At 36.7% G+C, this 14,706-nt stretch overlaps 1 protein-coding gene across 1 annotated transcript in view; it reads left to right on the forward strand.

The window, feature by feature from the left end:
* Nucleotides 1-1,438: 1,438 nt before the first annotated feature.
* LOC105048902 (pleiotropic drug resistance protein 2) overlaps nucleotides 1,439-14,706 on the forward strand; it is a 30,293-nt gene continuing 17,025 nt past the window's right edge. The window contains exons 1-7 of the mRNA XM_010928381.4: nucleotides 1,439-1,627; nucleotides 1,818-2,195; nucleotides 2,328-2,448; nucleotides 2,904-2,992; nucleotides 3,863-3,947; nucleotides 4,067-4,357; nucleotides 4,462-4,552. Of these exons, the coding sequence (XP_010926683.1) occupies nucleotides 1,840-2,195; nucleotides 2,328-2,448; nucleotides 2,904-2,992; nucleotides 3,863-3,947; nucleotides 4,067-4,357; nucleotides 4,462-4,552 (1,033 nt within the window). The 5' untranslated portion in view covers nucleotides 1,439-1,627; nucleotides 1,818-1,839. The remainder of the gene's footprint in view (nucleotides 1,628-1,817; nucleotides 2,196-2,327; nucleotides 2,449-2,903; nucleotides 2,993-3,862; nucleotides 3,948-4,066; nucleotides 4,358-4,461; nucleotides 4,553-14,706) is intronic.

Here is a 14,706-nt window from a genome sequence, read left to right on the forward strand (position 1 = left end):
TTGCAGCTCTTCAGAGAGTAAAACGAGTGGAAAGAGGAACAGTAGCTTTAGTATTTCTGTTTCAATGTTTCTGGTCCTTGAAAGAGGAACAGGTTTATAGGTTTTAATGACCATTCGTGTTTGATTACGAAAATTCAATTGTGCAAAGAAAATTTTTTTTTATTTATATTTTTTTTAATCTTGTATTTAGTTGGGATCATAAGAGCATGAATGGATGGTCTTCATCCATCATTTGATTCAAAAAATTATAGAAAAAAATAAAAATTAAAAATTGTCTATCTTTTTTGATCTATCAATATGGATGGGGCATTGAGAAATAAATTTCTATATTGACAAAATTATTTTTTATTAATTTTTTAAGACAAAATTATAGGACTTCTTCATTTTTTTTATTCATATTATTTATATATTTTTTATTTTATATATACTATTAATAATATATTATTAAATTTTATTATTAATTATTTTAGTTTTTTAGTACATTATTTCATAATTATAATTCAATAATTAAAATTATTTTTTATTTTTTTATTTATATTTACTAATTTTAAATTAACTATTTAAATTAAATTCTAAATTAATTAATTATTTAATATATATAATTATTTTATTAATAATTAATCTATAAAATTATTTGTTAAATTAAATTAATAACCGCATATTGCTTACAAGTCTCCACATCCTTAGATCTCGATTTTGAAAGAGATTATTTTTGTCCAAAGTATCCTTTTAATCGGCCAAACTACATTATAGTAAACTATAATTTCTTGCCAGCAATAATATAAAATGAAAGTCTATATAAATCCATCGTTCTCTTACATTATAGTTATCTATATTTACAAAAAAAAAAAAAAAGAAGGATAGTTTGATGAGAAAAATATTAGAAAAATAAAATATATATAAACGGATGGAAAATAAATATGAGTACGGAAATATTTACATGTTTCAGGATTCTCTCTGATACGCTGTTTGCATCGTAGAATGCTGTGTAATACTCAGTGATCTAGAGATGAACAATCATCAAATAAAATGCATCATCATCGATATTGTATAAGACTAACTTATTTGATGATCACCGATTTAGGATGGCAGTTGTCAAATTCTGCACAATATTTTGCGGTGCAAATTGCACCGCCACTTTCAAACAATCTTTTTGTTCTCCCTCTTCCCCGCACGAGGCCGGTCAGTCAGTCTGCTACTTTTTGCAAACCCGACAGTTGCGGAGAAAGTGAGAGCCACACGGCATCATGGAAGGAAACTTCTTATTTTTTTGGACTGAATCATGGAAAAACATTAAGGAGATGGAGATGGAGATGGAAGGAAAAATAAAAGTCTTTAAGATCGGATCGACCACGGCCCCACCTTTCCATCTCAATTTTTTATTACATTTTCCCTCTACCGTTGTGCTCCCTCTATATAAGCCTTCCACGAGTTCCGCCTTTCTCCTCCATTCTTCAGCAGTTCCTCATCCTTTTTGCTCCCCTCTCCCAGTCCTCACCTTTGGAATCTAGAGTTCCATGGAGACTCCTCGCGCCTCCTGCTGGACTTGAAACATAAGCACTCCGCAGCGCCGTCGATAACTCCGGCGGCAGCCTCCAGCTGGTGGCAGAGGGGAAGAGGAGGAGAGGTAGCTGAATGCTTTCTTATGATGTGTTTTTCTTTTTATTTTTTTTTTGCCCTTTTTTTGGGCTGCTTCCTCTCTACTCCGAAATGGAGGGAAACGTTGCCAACTCTGATTCAAATGTTGGAGAACGAGTTCTCATACGTGAAAGATTATTATTATTATTTTTTAAATTTCTATTTCTTGATTTGGTTAGGGGATTCGGGAGGACTTTGGCAATGGAGGACAATTTGAGCAGGGCGAGCAGCAAGAACAGCAGCCGGAGGAGCAGTGGCCGGAGGAGCTGGCTGGCGTCGAGCTTCCGGGACCCGTCGGATGCCTTCCGGCGGGGCCTCAGTGAGGGAGACGACGAGGAGAACCTGAAATGGGCCGCACTGGAGAAGCTCCCCACCTACGACCGGATGAGAAAAGCCATCATCCGGCAGGTGATGGAGAACGGCAAAATGGTCAGCAATGAGATCGATGTCAACGAGCTCGGAATTCAGGACAGGAAACTCCTTCTGGAGCACGTCCTCAAGGTGGTGGAGGATGACAATGAGCGGTTCCTTCGCCGGCTCAGAGATCGGATCGATCGGTGATGAAAATTTTACCTCCTGTTGATTTCTATTTGTGCTATCTCTCTGCTGCTAACTTAACAGGTTGTTCTTAGTTTTGAATTTTGAATTTATTCTAATGAGGTGCTAATTTTCCATGTTAAATGAATCAGGGTTGGTCTCGAACTTCCTAAAATCGAAGTCCGGTATGAGAATTTGTCAGTGGAGGCAGATGTTCATGTAGGTAGCAGGGCGCTCCCTACTCTGCTGAATGCCACCATGAATATCATAGAGGTATTTCATGTATCCAGTGTCTGTAAGTTTTTTGTTCTTCCAAACTTTAATTTCATTTGAAGGCTGCCTGCATGCCACTTCATGGCTATCGATTTGTAGTTGCCATTTTTCACTCTTTGGCTGGAAGAAATTTAGTTGTTTGTTTTCAGTTGTTTAGGTAATGGAAACTGAAATTCTGTTCCCCAACAAAAGTATCAATGGCTCTGCGAGTTAGTCCATCGGTGTAATAGAATTTCTTCATCAGAGCCATGATTATGTCCAAGGGATGCAATATTGGTTTTCTTTAACTTTGCAATAATACTGTAGCGGCATAATTAAGAAAAATATTGTAGGCAGGGTATGGAAAACATGTTTCTTTATTTAATCCAAGGGTAAATGAAAATCTTTGTTTCCATGATTTTATGCATCCTTCATTTCAGCTTTTTTTCCTTTTTTTTTTTTTTTCTCTAATGCAGGAAATTTTTGGTTTCCTGCGGCTTTCTCCATCCAAGAAAAGGACCATGAAGATACTTAATGATGCGAGTGGAATCCTGAAGCCATCGAGGTACGTTTGCATATTTTTATGGATCATAATTTTGCCTTAGATCTTTATTTGTTTCTTTTGGTAAAAATGCAAAAACTATTATTTGTAAAGGAAAGATTGAAGGATTGAAGACAAAAGACATGTATTCCATCTCTGATTACCATCCATTAGACTTTGCTTGATGAACCTTGTAAAAGATGCCCAAAGAGGTTTTACACTTTAGGGCCTATTTTGGTTATTCCTATAGGATTGGGCTGAAAATCCTGTAGGATTTATGGATTTGGCCGTTCATTTAAGCGTGACCCTATATCAAACAAACTCCACCCAGCCCAAATCTTATGGAAAGAAAAAAGGACCTCCGTTAGATCTTTTTCTCCTTCTTGCAGCCCAAAGGCTAGGCTCTAAGCTAGTTTTGGATAGGCTCTTAGAAAATGCAAGCTATATGGGCCTATATGGGTCAACAGGCCCGATTCCTGTAGGATTTTCAGCTCAATCTGGTAGGAATATCCAAACAGATCCTTAGAAGTCATTTCAGTCCCTGCACTAATTCTTGTATGGTCAATCTTCTCATAGATGTTACCTCCTAGTCCAGTTTGTCCACCTTTGTTTCTTTTGTTCTCTCTCTTTTTGTTTCTTTTGAAAGATACTTTCTAGCAAAGAAGTGCATGGGAAAACTAAATAGCAGCAGATTCTCTTATGATTTAGGTGAAAAAGATCTGATGCTCAAAAATTATTTTGTTTCATTTCCTAAATGAAGCATCAGTGTGGTTCGCATGCTGATGAATAATCATTAGAACGAATGTATACCTTTTTCTTGATATAGTAGAACTAGTATATACTTATCCGAAAATATCTCAGTAAAATATTTTTTGGTATTCAATACATGTTCAGGATGACACTGCTTCTGGGACCTCCAGCCTCAGGGAAAACAACACTTTTGCTGGCCCTTGCTGGGAAGCTTGATAAAAATCTAAGGGTATGTTTCATTTGTATTTGCCAGTATGCATGGTTATTCAACTCATTGTAATCATGTATGCATATATGCATTCTTATGTATGTTCTCAAATGTGCTTATTATTATTGCTTTGTTAACAGGTATCTGGTAAAATCACATATTGTGGTCATGAGTTATCAGAGTTTGTCCCCCAGAGAACTAGTGCGTACATTAGTCAGCAAGACCTTCACAATGGTGAGATGACAGTTCGAGAGACCATAGATTTCTCTGGACGGTGTTTGGGTGTGGGAACCAGATACGAGATGCTTTCAGAATTGTCAAGACGAGAGAGGGATGCAGGTATTAAACCAGATCCTGAAATTGATGCTTTCATGAAGGCAACTGCAGTGGAAGGACAGGAAACCAATGTTGCAACAGATTACATTCTCAAGGTTTGGTCCTCCATCTCGTGCATATACAAATTAAATTTAGCTCTAAATTGTAATTTAATAAGCCATGTTCGGTAATTCTAATTTATTAAAGTACTGTAATCCAGGTACTTGGTTTGGATATCTGTGCAGATATCCTTGTTGGTGATGAGATGAGAAGAGGCATATCTGGAGGACAAAAGAAGCGTGTGACAACTGGTACTTATCTTTATGCACATTAGAGAAAGAATAACCACTTGTCCTTTCCCCGAAACCATATTTCCTGATTCTGTTAATACATTTGCAGGGGACCAGTCAATCTTTAGTTTTACTATCAAGAAAAAAGTTCTAACATTTACCAGCATATGCACATTACTTTTTTCTGATTCATAGACGTACTTAGAAGTGCTATATGCAATTAAGAGCATCTTCTCATTGAATTTGCAGCATGGAGCCATATCCATTTGCCAGAAAACATTTAGTGTTTCATGCAAATTTTAATTGTTAATTACCTTGTCATCATAGTGAAAAATTGCTACTATTACTACTACTATTTATATTAGCGCATGCGCGCATCCAAAAATCAAGCACTTCCAGGCATAACATTTTATCTGTTACTTGAAATTTCGAATGCCATACTCTTCTTGCGGTTTTGTTGTTGTTGTTGTTGTTATTAGTGCATGCTTTCATCCATAAGTCAAGCACTTCCAGACATAATAGTTTATCTGTTACTGAAAATTTTGAATGCAATAATAGTTTGAGATTTCTACCTTTTCCACGTGCACAGCAGATTGTAAGAATGAGGCTTCCACTTTTGGAACTTACATCTCTTACATTAAAAGCTCATAAATTTCTATCCATACTGACAACATCTGCTTATATGGTGAACCAACTTTATGCAAAGTTTGTGAGTACTGTTGAACAAAGTAATGCTGATGCAAGCATTGATCCCCATATCTATCAGCTTTATGAACCAAGGATCCAATACCCTGAAAGAGATCTCATCATAGCAACCCATACAAGGATAGCCAAAGATCAAAAAGCTAATATTTTAAAGTCTATATCCAGCCGCATTAGGAAAGGTAATCCAACACACATCAGTCCAGAAGGAAGCTTCACTAGAATCAACATAATTTAAATTTTATCTAAATCCACTTCCACGACGTCTGGCATCGAGTTGGCTTTCCAATGCATCTGAATCACCTAAAACAGAGGTTGGATGAGGAAGTTATGAATAAGTTATTGAAGATGTGTCAATGGTGGCCATCTTCCAGAAAATTATGAAAATACCGTTCCATGGCCCATAATTTATAGGATGATTCTTCTTTTATTTCTGTCCATACTTCTATGTTTCTTTCTTCTAGAAACTTATGTTAGATGAGTTATAAGTCCAGCAGGAGCTAGAAATCTATTTATGGTATTTATGTAATATTTGTATCTATTTTTTAAGGAATTTTATGTCCCATAGGAAGCAGGAAAATCTGTTAACTGTAGGGGATCTCTCCTATAAATAGCTACCTAGTTGTACTCTATTGACATCAAATAATCGCCAGTAAAGTTTTAAAGTTTTTCTTCAATTCCTTGCTTGTGGTGGTGTGGGACCACAATCACATGAGAGGTGACCAGTGCAAGGCTGGAAGCTTTAAGCATTCCATTCCTCGAAAGGGTTGGAGGTGAGAGACTGAAGACCCTCGAAGGAGTTGGCATGAGGCCATCAGCTATCCCTTCTTCAAGTTTATTTTCTGCTTCTAGTTTAAGTATTGCTGTTCTACTAATCTTGTGCAAGCTTGCCTGCGTCAGATTTGGTATCAGAGCCCAATCTTTCCTTTTCAATTTAGAATTTTGAAATGTAAAAGAAAGGAGATTAGTTTTAACTTTGACTCCAAATCTGATTTCATCAAATTTGGTATTAATGCAAGTCTTTTTAGGTAGTATTTGAATTTTTGTATGATTCCTAATAGCATCAGAACTTCCTTTTTCTAAAAAATAATTAATTTCAAATTCCTAGTTTCTTTCCAATTTCTAGTTGTTTTTAAACTTCTAGTTTATTTAGGATTTTTATTTCTAGTTGGTTAAAAACAATAAAACCAACAATTTTGTTCCCTCACCTTCTTCATTTTTGGCATCATCTTTGCTTGCTGCCCTTGTACCACCCCATACCTAGGCCCTATCCAAGTCAGATAGGAATAGGATTTGGATGGCATGCCTATTACCATCTCATCTTGATTCCAAACTACTTGAGGTTTGGGGCCACATACTCCAAGTCAGACTCAGTTTCCCTAGTAGGTTTGACATGGAAATTCCCAAGTTAAGCCAAAGCTGACTTCCAGTGCCATTGAAAAATTGTTTTTACTGAAAATTTACCATCTTAGGCCGAGCTGAGAGAATGAATACTTGATCCAACATGAGCAACAAACAAGAGTTAGTTTTAATCCTAGAAAAGATTCATGGGAACAATAAGTAGAAAAGCTCAGAAATTGATTCTGCCAAAGACAATTCACTTCTTGACAAACTGAGTCTACTCTCTGACAACATTTTTGGTTTTATTTTAAGAACCCAATTGATCCTGACTCAAAGATCTCTATTTGCACTAGAAACTTCTCTTAATTTAGGAAAACCCGACGGAATGCGGTCTCATCAAAACACTTGAAGAGCTTGCTTGATGCTTCTCTAGGGCATGAGGAATTGGAGCAAACCCTACTTGCTGAACTGTATTCAATCCTCTCATCATCTAGCTGGATCTTGCTGGTATCAACATTGAGAAAGAACAAGCACATTGAAACAGCAAGTAATCTGTGGCTCTTGGCTCAGACAATGCCTTGGGCATAGGGGAGTTCAGAGCAATAGGAAAGGCCTAGATGACAATGCCTATCCTAGTTTGTAGTAAGTAGATTAAGAGGTTGTTCTACCCCTATAATCATGGTTTGCAGCACTAGTGTATACCACCCCATACAGGGCGGACTGCACCATACCATCACTGAACTGAGACTTAACGCTAGGGACATGCTGAGTCTTGCTATGTTGAACTGATCTCTATATTGGGCATACTGACATGTACCAGCATCGTGGATATGGTGTCCAATACTGAGATAGCAATCCATGGAATCAATATAATAGCTCATACCATAGTTAGACATGAAGTAGAAGACTTATAGGAGAACTGAATCCAGATGCAATTTGTGATTAGCTCCTTTCTGTCAAAGGTTACTTTCTTCTTATCACATGAATGGATGGATTTGTTTGGAATTTGCTAAGAGCAAGTTTAAAGGTGAGGGCAAGATTTGGTGGAAAACACTTGAAGACCACAAGTGGCATGGTAATATAACCATCAGAAAATGGGAAATGATGAGAAGTGAAATAATAAAGAAATACCATTCTAAAGGTTGCAATATTCAGGCTTACAAGAGGCTCCTCGAAGCAAAGCAAGAGGCATACATAGAAGGAAATCATTAAGAGTCTGAAATTATTTTGAAAGATCTGATCACTGTCGTGGGCAGTCAAAAATAAAAATCTAACTCAAACTATATAGATAGGATGAGTCGAGATCGAATCCTCAAGGATCAAAGGGCTGAGTTGTGTTCAATTAAAATAAATATGGTGAAGGATTTAGATTTTAGGATTTTTAAGAGGAATAAAAGAAACAAGCTTGACAGAAATAAAGTTGAGAAAAAATTAAGTAGAAGAAAGTGCCTCGAATTTCAAATCCATCCTTTAATCATAGATTTGTATTTTAATTAAAGCAATCGAAATCACTACAAACTACAAGCGTAGCGATAATAAAAAGATAAATCTATGATCTTGTTCTCAATATAGCTTATCTCGCTGAGAACGAACCGTATCCTTAGATCATGACTCGTCTCTATGCAGTTATAAACTATTCGAGATTAAGTATCATAAAATAAAAAAAATTACTACTCGAACATATGATAAAATCACAGAAAATATTCATATTTGCTAAATATTCAATATTATTAAAAAATAAAGAAGCCTTATAACGTTCAAGTAGTTGATTGCATAATAAAAGAAGATACACAATAAGATCAGAAAATAAAATATAAATCTGGATTGAAGGACTTCATCTACTCTCCTGAAGACGAAAGGTTTAGCTGCTCATGGATTGGATCTCACTCGCTACCAAAAGCTCCATTTTCTTTGAAGGTTAAAGAAGAACTTGAAGAAGAAGATACAGAACCTCCTTATGCCACTACAAAACTCTCCCAAAACTCCAACACCTGGCAGCCTCTCTCTCTTCTTCTCTCTTTTTCTCTACAATTTTCTCTTAATTGTTGCTCTCTTTTTCTCTTCTTTACCCTACACCTTTTTTTATAGTTTTTCTAGCCCCCAAAATCCTAAGCGTACTCAATCTCCTAACTCCTCACGGATTCCTTTTTTTCTTAGGTTTTAAAACCTTAGCCGTCTTCAAAAATTCTTGCAGCACCTCTGTTTCCACATCCCAGGCACTCACTTAGGTCTCAGGCCCTTGGACCGGACCCACTCTCCAGCTCCTATTTGAATTCCATGTGGATTCCCGTCTGCTGAACCCCTGAACTCGTGCCCAATGCGCCAAGACCACACCCGAATTCAAATCGCGCTCCAGGCGCTCGTTCATGCTCGCCCAGGTGCTTAGCTGCCCCACTTGTATTGTGTACCGCTCGGACCCATGTCGCGCTTGCGCCTGCATGTCCATGCGCGTTTGAACCACCTCACCATGTAAAAGACCCCCTGTGCTGTGAGCCATGTGCGTGCACCGCAATCCCGCCCCCATACACCGCATGAAAGATCGAGCGATATTTTTTTGTGTGCCTCACATGGATTGAGGGGTTGTAAGTTCATAGGCTTTTGGGCTTTTACCAGCCGATTTGCTTTCTTTGGACCATTTTTTGCTTTCTCTTGAACCTGAAGACTTGGGTTTGATCTTGGATTTGGTGACTGCAGAAATATGGGTGACAAGCAGATAGCATGTATTCATTGGAAACTTTGCTTGGTTTGTGAATAAATCCTTATGATTGACAATTTCTGAAAAAGAATATAGGAAGTATCAAATAGTAAATAAGGATTAAATAATATAAGTTCTAATACTTTTTATGTCATATTAATATACTGATCATACCCCTCAACTTGAACTTTGCTCGTCCTCGTGTAAAAAAAGAATTTAGGGCTAAGTACTGTTTAGCTTAGAGTTTCAAGTTTTATTAGGCAATTTTCAAAAGGGTCATTGATGTTCAATAGAGCATAAGTTATGTCATTGGGGTATTGGTACTAATCAATATGAAAGTTAAGCCAAGAGCACTAAATCTTTTTTGAATTTTTTTCTAAGTTGTCCCCTACCTTTATCTCTAAATCGTCTAACTTTCGTATGGGCAGGTGTAGTGTTACTTTTGTCCTTCATTTATTGATTTTTTTATATTTCTTTAATGTTATACTATTATTGAGTGTCTTAACCCCTTAAGCTTTCTATTTGATCCATATAGCGAGTTTTCAGTCAATGACTTTCGAACTAGATGGCTTTAGGGTATTAGGTATAAAACATCCCTCAGACTTACTAGCTCGAATCAAACAGACTACGAGTTAAGACTAGCTTTACAACAGAGCTACTTTGTCCTTCACACTTTCTGATACGAAACTCAATGCTTTCTTAGGAAAAGAGATCTGGTTACTCAGTATGAAGTTTTTAGAAACTATTTTATTTTACAAGTGATTTTTATTTTATGAAGAAATGTATAGTTGCCCTATGTTAGACTATAAAAAGTAAACTCTTTTTTGATGTTGGTAAGAAAAATTAGAAGTGCTCACAAAAAAAATATTTATATTCTAGACTTAACTCTTTATTAGGTTTTCTTAATACTTGATTCCTCAGTATCTTACAAATTCTTTGATCTGTGCATCAATTTTTCTTAAAAAAAAATGCTTGGTTCAACTCTATTCTTGAGCGTAATCGGATGCCTAAACGCTAAATACTAATTTATTCAAAATTTTTTTAATTATTATTATTTTTTATTATTATCCTTCCAACTTAATCGACATTGTCCTCAATGGAGTAAGCAAAATAAAGTGTCATGGATAAACAGAAAAGAAAAGGAGAGATGTCACCTGGGAGCAACGTGCTTTTGGTTCAATAAGTATTGTCAAAAGTCCATCTTGATGGACAAGTAATTATATCCTGATCAATTTGTGTTTTAAAGTTAATCTATAATGAAAAAGAAAAGAAATTAAAATAAAAAATTTGATTGCCTTCCAACAAGCGCTAAGTTTTAAGTCTTTAGTCAGTTTTTATTAAGACTATTCTTAAGAAATTGGGTTGTCTTCCAACAAGTGTTAAATTTAACGTCTTCAGCCGGACGCTACGAGAGAGTTTCATTTATAACTAACTTAGATATGTCCCTCAAGATTTCAAAAGGACAAGACCCACTAGGAGGTCTTGTCATCATGGTAGTAAAATATCCGTAGAATGCTCTACGACGATTAGCTTAGACCAAAAGAGTATTTTTGGCAAGCATGTTGCACCAGAATCTAAAAATATTAAAATCAAGAAGGGATGGTATTTACTGGGCCGAGATCGGATGTGGTGGTTTAGAAATTACTTTAACTATAGCCTGATCTACCCCAATTCCTATCTCGGGTATGATATGTTTCGGCATAATCGCTTTCTGATCTAAAGCTTGGCATTTTTTTCAAATTAACATTAAATCTGTCTTCATACATCGTTTTAGTGCTGCAGATAGATTTTGGAGGCAGTCCTTGAAAGTAGTGCCGAATATAGAGAAATTAGTCATAAAAATCTTAAAATCATTATCCCTTATATCAGCAATATCCCATCCGATAGCTTCTTTATGCACTTTTAGAACATCTATAAGTTGGGCTTCTTGATTAGGGATCATTGGAAAGGTGTTAGTGGGTGCGCCAGGAAGTAGCTTCTAGGTGGCTCATATTTTTTGATCCAAAGTGAGGTGGTTTCAAAGTAGAGCATTTCTACTAGATCATTTATTTCTGTGATATATCCATCTACATCAAAATCATCCATCCCAAAATGAGCCAGATAGGGATTTAACGAATCTTCGGGGAGAATTGTGGGTGAAGCTTCCTCTATTGTGTTATTCGTTTGTGGTCCTTGGGAAGTCTCAATTAATTTCATTATTTCATAATTTGTCCTCCCTTCCCATTAAAAGGAATAGGTGATTCTAGGGCACTTGAGAATGGGACTATAGGTAGGCAGGATGATGATGGAATTGGTTCGTCCCACCATTCTGATTCTTTTCTATATGTTTCTATCTTAGTCGAATTATTTGTGTTGGTCTTTTTGGTTGTGCAGGATTGTTCTATTCCCGAGAGTCATAATCGATTGTTTAGAAAAAGCTACAGGGACATTAAAACTTTTAGCTAGGTATTGTCCCTCAGGGTCACTCTCGCACTGACTAGGTAGCTCTATTTTTTCCTCCCTACTGAATGTGATTGCTGGTTGATCAATTTGAATCTCTAGTTCGGTTAAGGATTGCGTAGAGGAGTGAAGGATCTGATTGGTGATTTCTATCCTGTTTAATATTTGCGGAACCTTCTCTTCAAATGATGGGCTAGAGGTAGTTGGAGAAGGTTGATATTGTGAATAGGGCATATTGTAATAAGACACATCTATGAACGTAGTTCCTTGTATTATCAGGATAACCACTGGTTATGGTTTTCACGAAAAATTTGGTTGAGCCCCTCAGTCTGGATTGTAGGCGTTAAAGTATGGGTTATTTCCTGATCTGTAGGCTATTTGGATTTGATCTTGATGAACTTGCTCATACATAAACTTAGAAAATTAATGCACGGCTGGACATTCAACTTGTTGTGCAGGAAGAAAAGATGGAGAGGGAGAGTATCCGATAGCCAGTAGATGATCTAATTTATGGGATAGCTCATCCACTCTACTGTAGAGATCCATATTTCCGGCATAGATCTAATTTATCGATTTATTTTGATTGTACTGATATACGATCGAGGGGACTAGATCAGAACAATCTTCTTCTGATTTTTTTTTTAATGTGTCTTTGTTGGAGAAGATAAGAGAAGATGAAAGAAGAAAGAGAGAGGTGAATTCTAAAGATGAGAACCTAAAGAATTCTAAATCTATGAGAGAGAAGAATTAGTTAATGTTTGGTGTTAATTACAATCAAGTTAAACAAGAATGGACTCTCTATCCTAGGGTTAACGTAGATCTAGACAGCCCTTAATTGTTCTTAGATTACCTTTAGGAACTTCAAGTTCCAAATCAACCAACCAAATTAGTCAGGTAAGTGTAAGATTGGTGGGAGGCTCTCCGTGCTTTTGCAACAGACCTAATTAAATAACCATTGTTCTTCAGGATTGAGTTCCTGAACCACTTTTTTAGATACCAATTGATTAGTCAAAGTCAAATCCGGTACAACCCTTCAGTTCCTTTGTCCTATTGAGCTCGAAATCTTTAGGGCTGACATCTAATTGATTTTTAAAAATTAGGGTTAGGTTTAATGCAGAATGAAGGGTGATGATTTGTGGGCCAAGGAAGGGTGATGAAACCCTCACCTTATCTTGTTTAGGGTTTGTGCCCTTAATATGTGTTATGAAGATGCTATGCAAAGAAACAAGATGTCCAAGCAAATTTTTTTTTTTGCTTTCGTTTGTAATGTCACTATATGTATTATGCAATTTTTTTTAATTTTTTATTTTTTATGTGAAACAACTGTGTCAATGATCCCTGACAACGGTGCCAAAATTTGATCGCTATCGTAGGCAGTCAAAAATAAAAATCTAACTCAAACTATATAGATAGAGTGAGTCAGGATCGAATCCTTAGGGATCAAAGGGCTGAGTTGTATTCAATTAAAATAAATATGGTGAAGGATTTAGATTTTAAGATTTTTAAGAGGAATAAAAGAAACAAGCTTGACAGAAATAAAGTTGAGAAAAAATCAAGTAGAAGAAAGTACATCAGATTTTCAAATCCATCCTTTAATCATAAATTTGTATTTTAATTAAAGCAATCGAAATCACTACAAACTACAAGCTATAGTGATAATAAAAAAATAAATCTATAATCTTGTTTTCAACATAGCTTATCTCACTGAGTACGAATCATATCTTTAGATCACGATTCGTTTCTACGTAGTCATAAACTATTCGAGATCAAGTATCATAAAACAAGAAAAACTACTACTCGAACATATGAATAAAATCATAGAAAATATTCATGTTTGCTAGATATTCAATATTATTCAAAAATAAAGAAGCCTTACAACATTCAAGTAGTTGATTTCATAATAAAAGAAAATACACAATAAGATTGGAAAATAAAATACAAATCTGGATTGAAGGATTTCATCTACTCCCTTGAAGACGAAAGGTTTAGCTGGTCATGGATTGGATCTCGCTCGTCACCAAAAGCTCCATTTTCTTTGAAGGTTGAAGAAGAATCTTGAAGAAGAAGATGTAGAACCTCCTTATGCCACCACAAAACTCTCTCAAACCTCCAACACCTGGCAGCCTCCCTCTCTTCCTCTCTCTTTTTCTCAAAAATTTTCTCTCAATTTTTGCTCTCTTTTTTCTTCTTTACCCTACACCCCTTTTTATAACTTTTCTAGCCCCCAAAATCCTAGACGTACTCAATCTCCTAACTCCTCACGGATTCCTTTTTTTCATAGGTTTTAAAACTTTAGCCGCCTTCAAAAATTCTTGCTGCACCTCTGTTTTCACGTCCCAGGCACCCGCTTGCATCTCAGGCCCTTGGATCGGACTCACTCTTCAGCTCCCGTTTGAATTCCGCACAGATTCACGCCCGCTGAACTCCTGAACCCACACCTAGCACGCTAGGACCACACCCGAATTCAAATCACGCTCCAGGCGCTCGTTCATGCTCGCCCAGGCGCCCATGACCGTGCCTAACCGCCCCGCCTGCATGTGCACCACTCGAACCCATTTTCCATGCTTGCGCCCGCATGCCCATGTGCATTTGAATCACCTTATCGCGTGAAAGACCCCCTGTGCTGTGAGCCGCGTGCGTGCACTGCAATCCCACCCCCATACCCCGCATGAAAGATCGGGCGGTATTTTTCTGTGTGCCTCATGTGGACCGAGTGGCTGTAAGTCCATGGGCTTGTGGGCTTTTGTGGGCCGATTTGCTTTTTTTGGACCACTCCTTGCTTTCTCTTGAACCTGAAGACTTGGGCTTGATCTTGGGTTTGGTGACTGCAAAAATATGGGTGATAAGCCGATAGCATGTATTCGTTGGAAACTTTGCTCAGTTTGTGAATAAATCCCTGTGATTAACAATTCCTGAAAAAGAATATAAGAAGTATAAATACTAAATAATAGGGATTAAATAATACAAGTTCTAATACTTCTTATGTCATATTAATGTA

This window comes from Elaeis guineensis, chromosome 7 (genome assembly GCF_000442705.2).
Source record: "Elaeis guineensis isolate ETL-2024a chromosome 7, EG11, whole genome shotgun sequence".
Classification (NCBI taxonomy): domain Eukaryota; kingdom Viridiplantae; phylum Streptophyta; class Magnoliopsida; order Arecales; family Arecaceae; genus Elaeis; species Elaeis guineensis.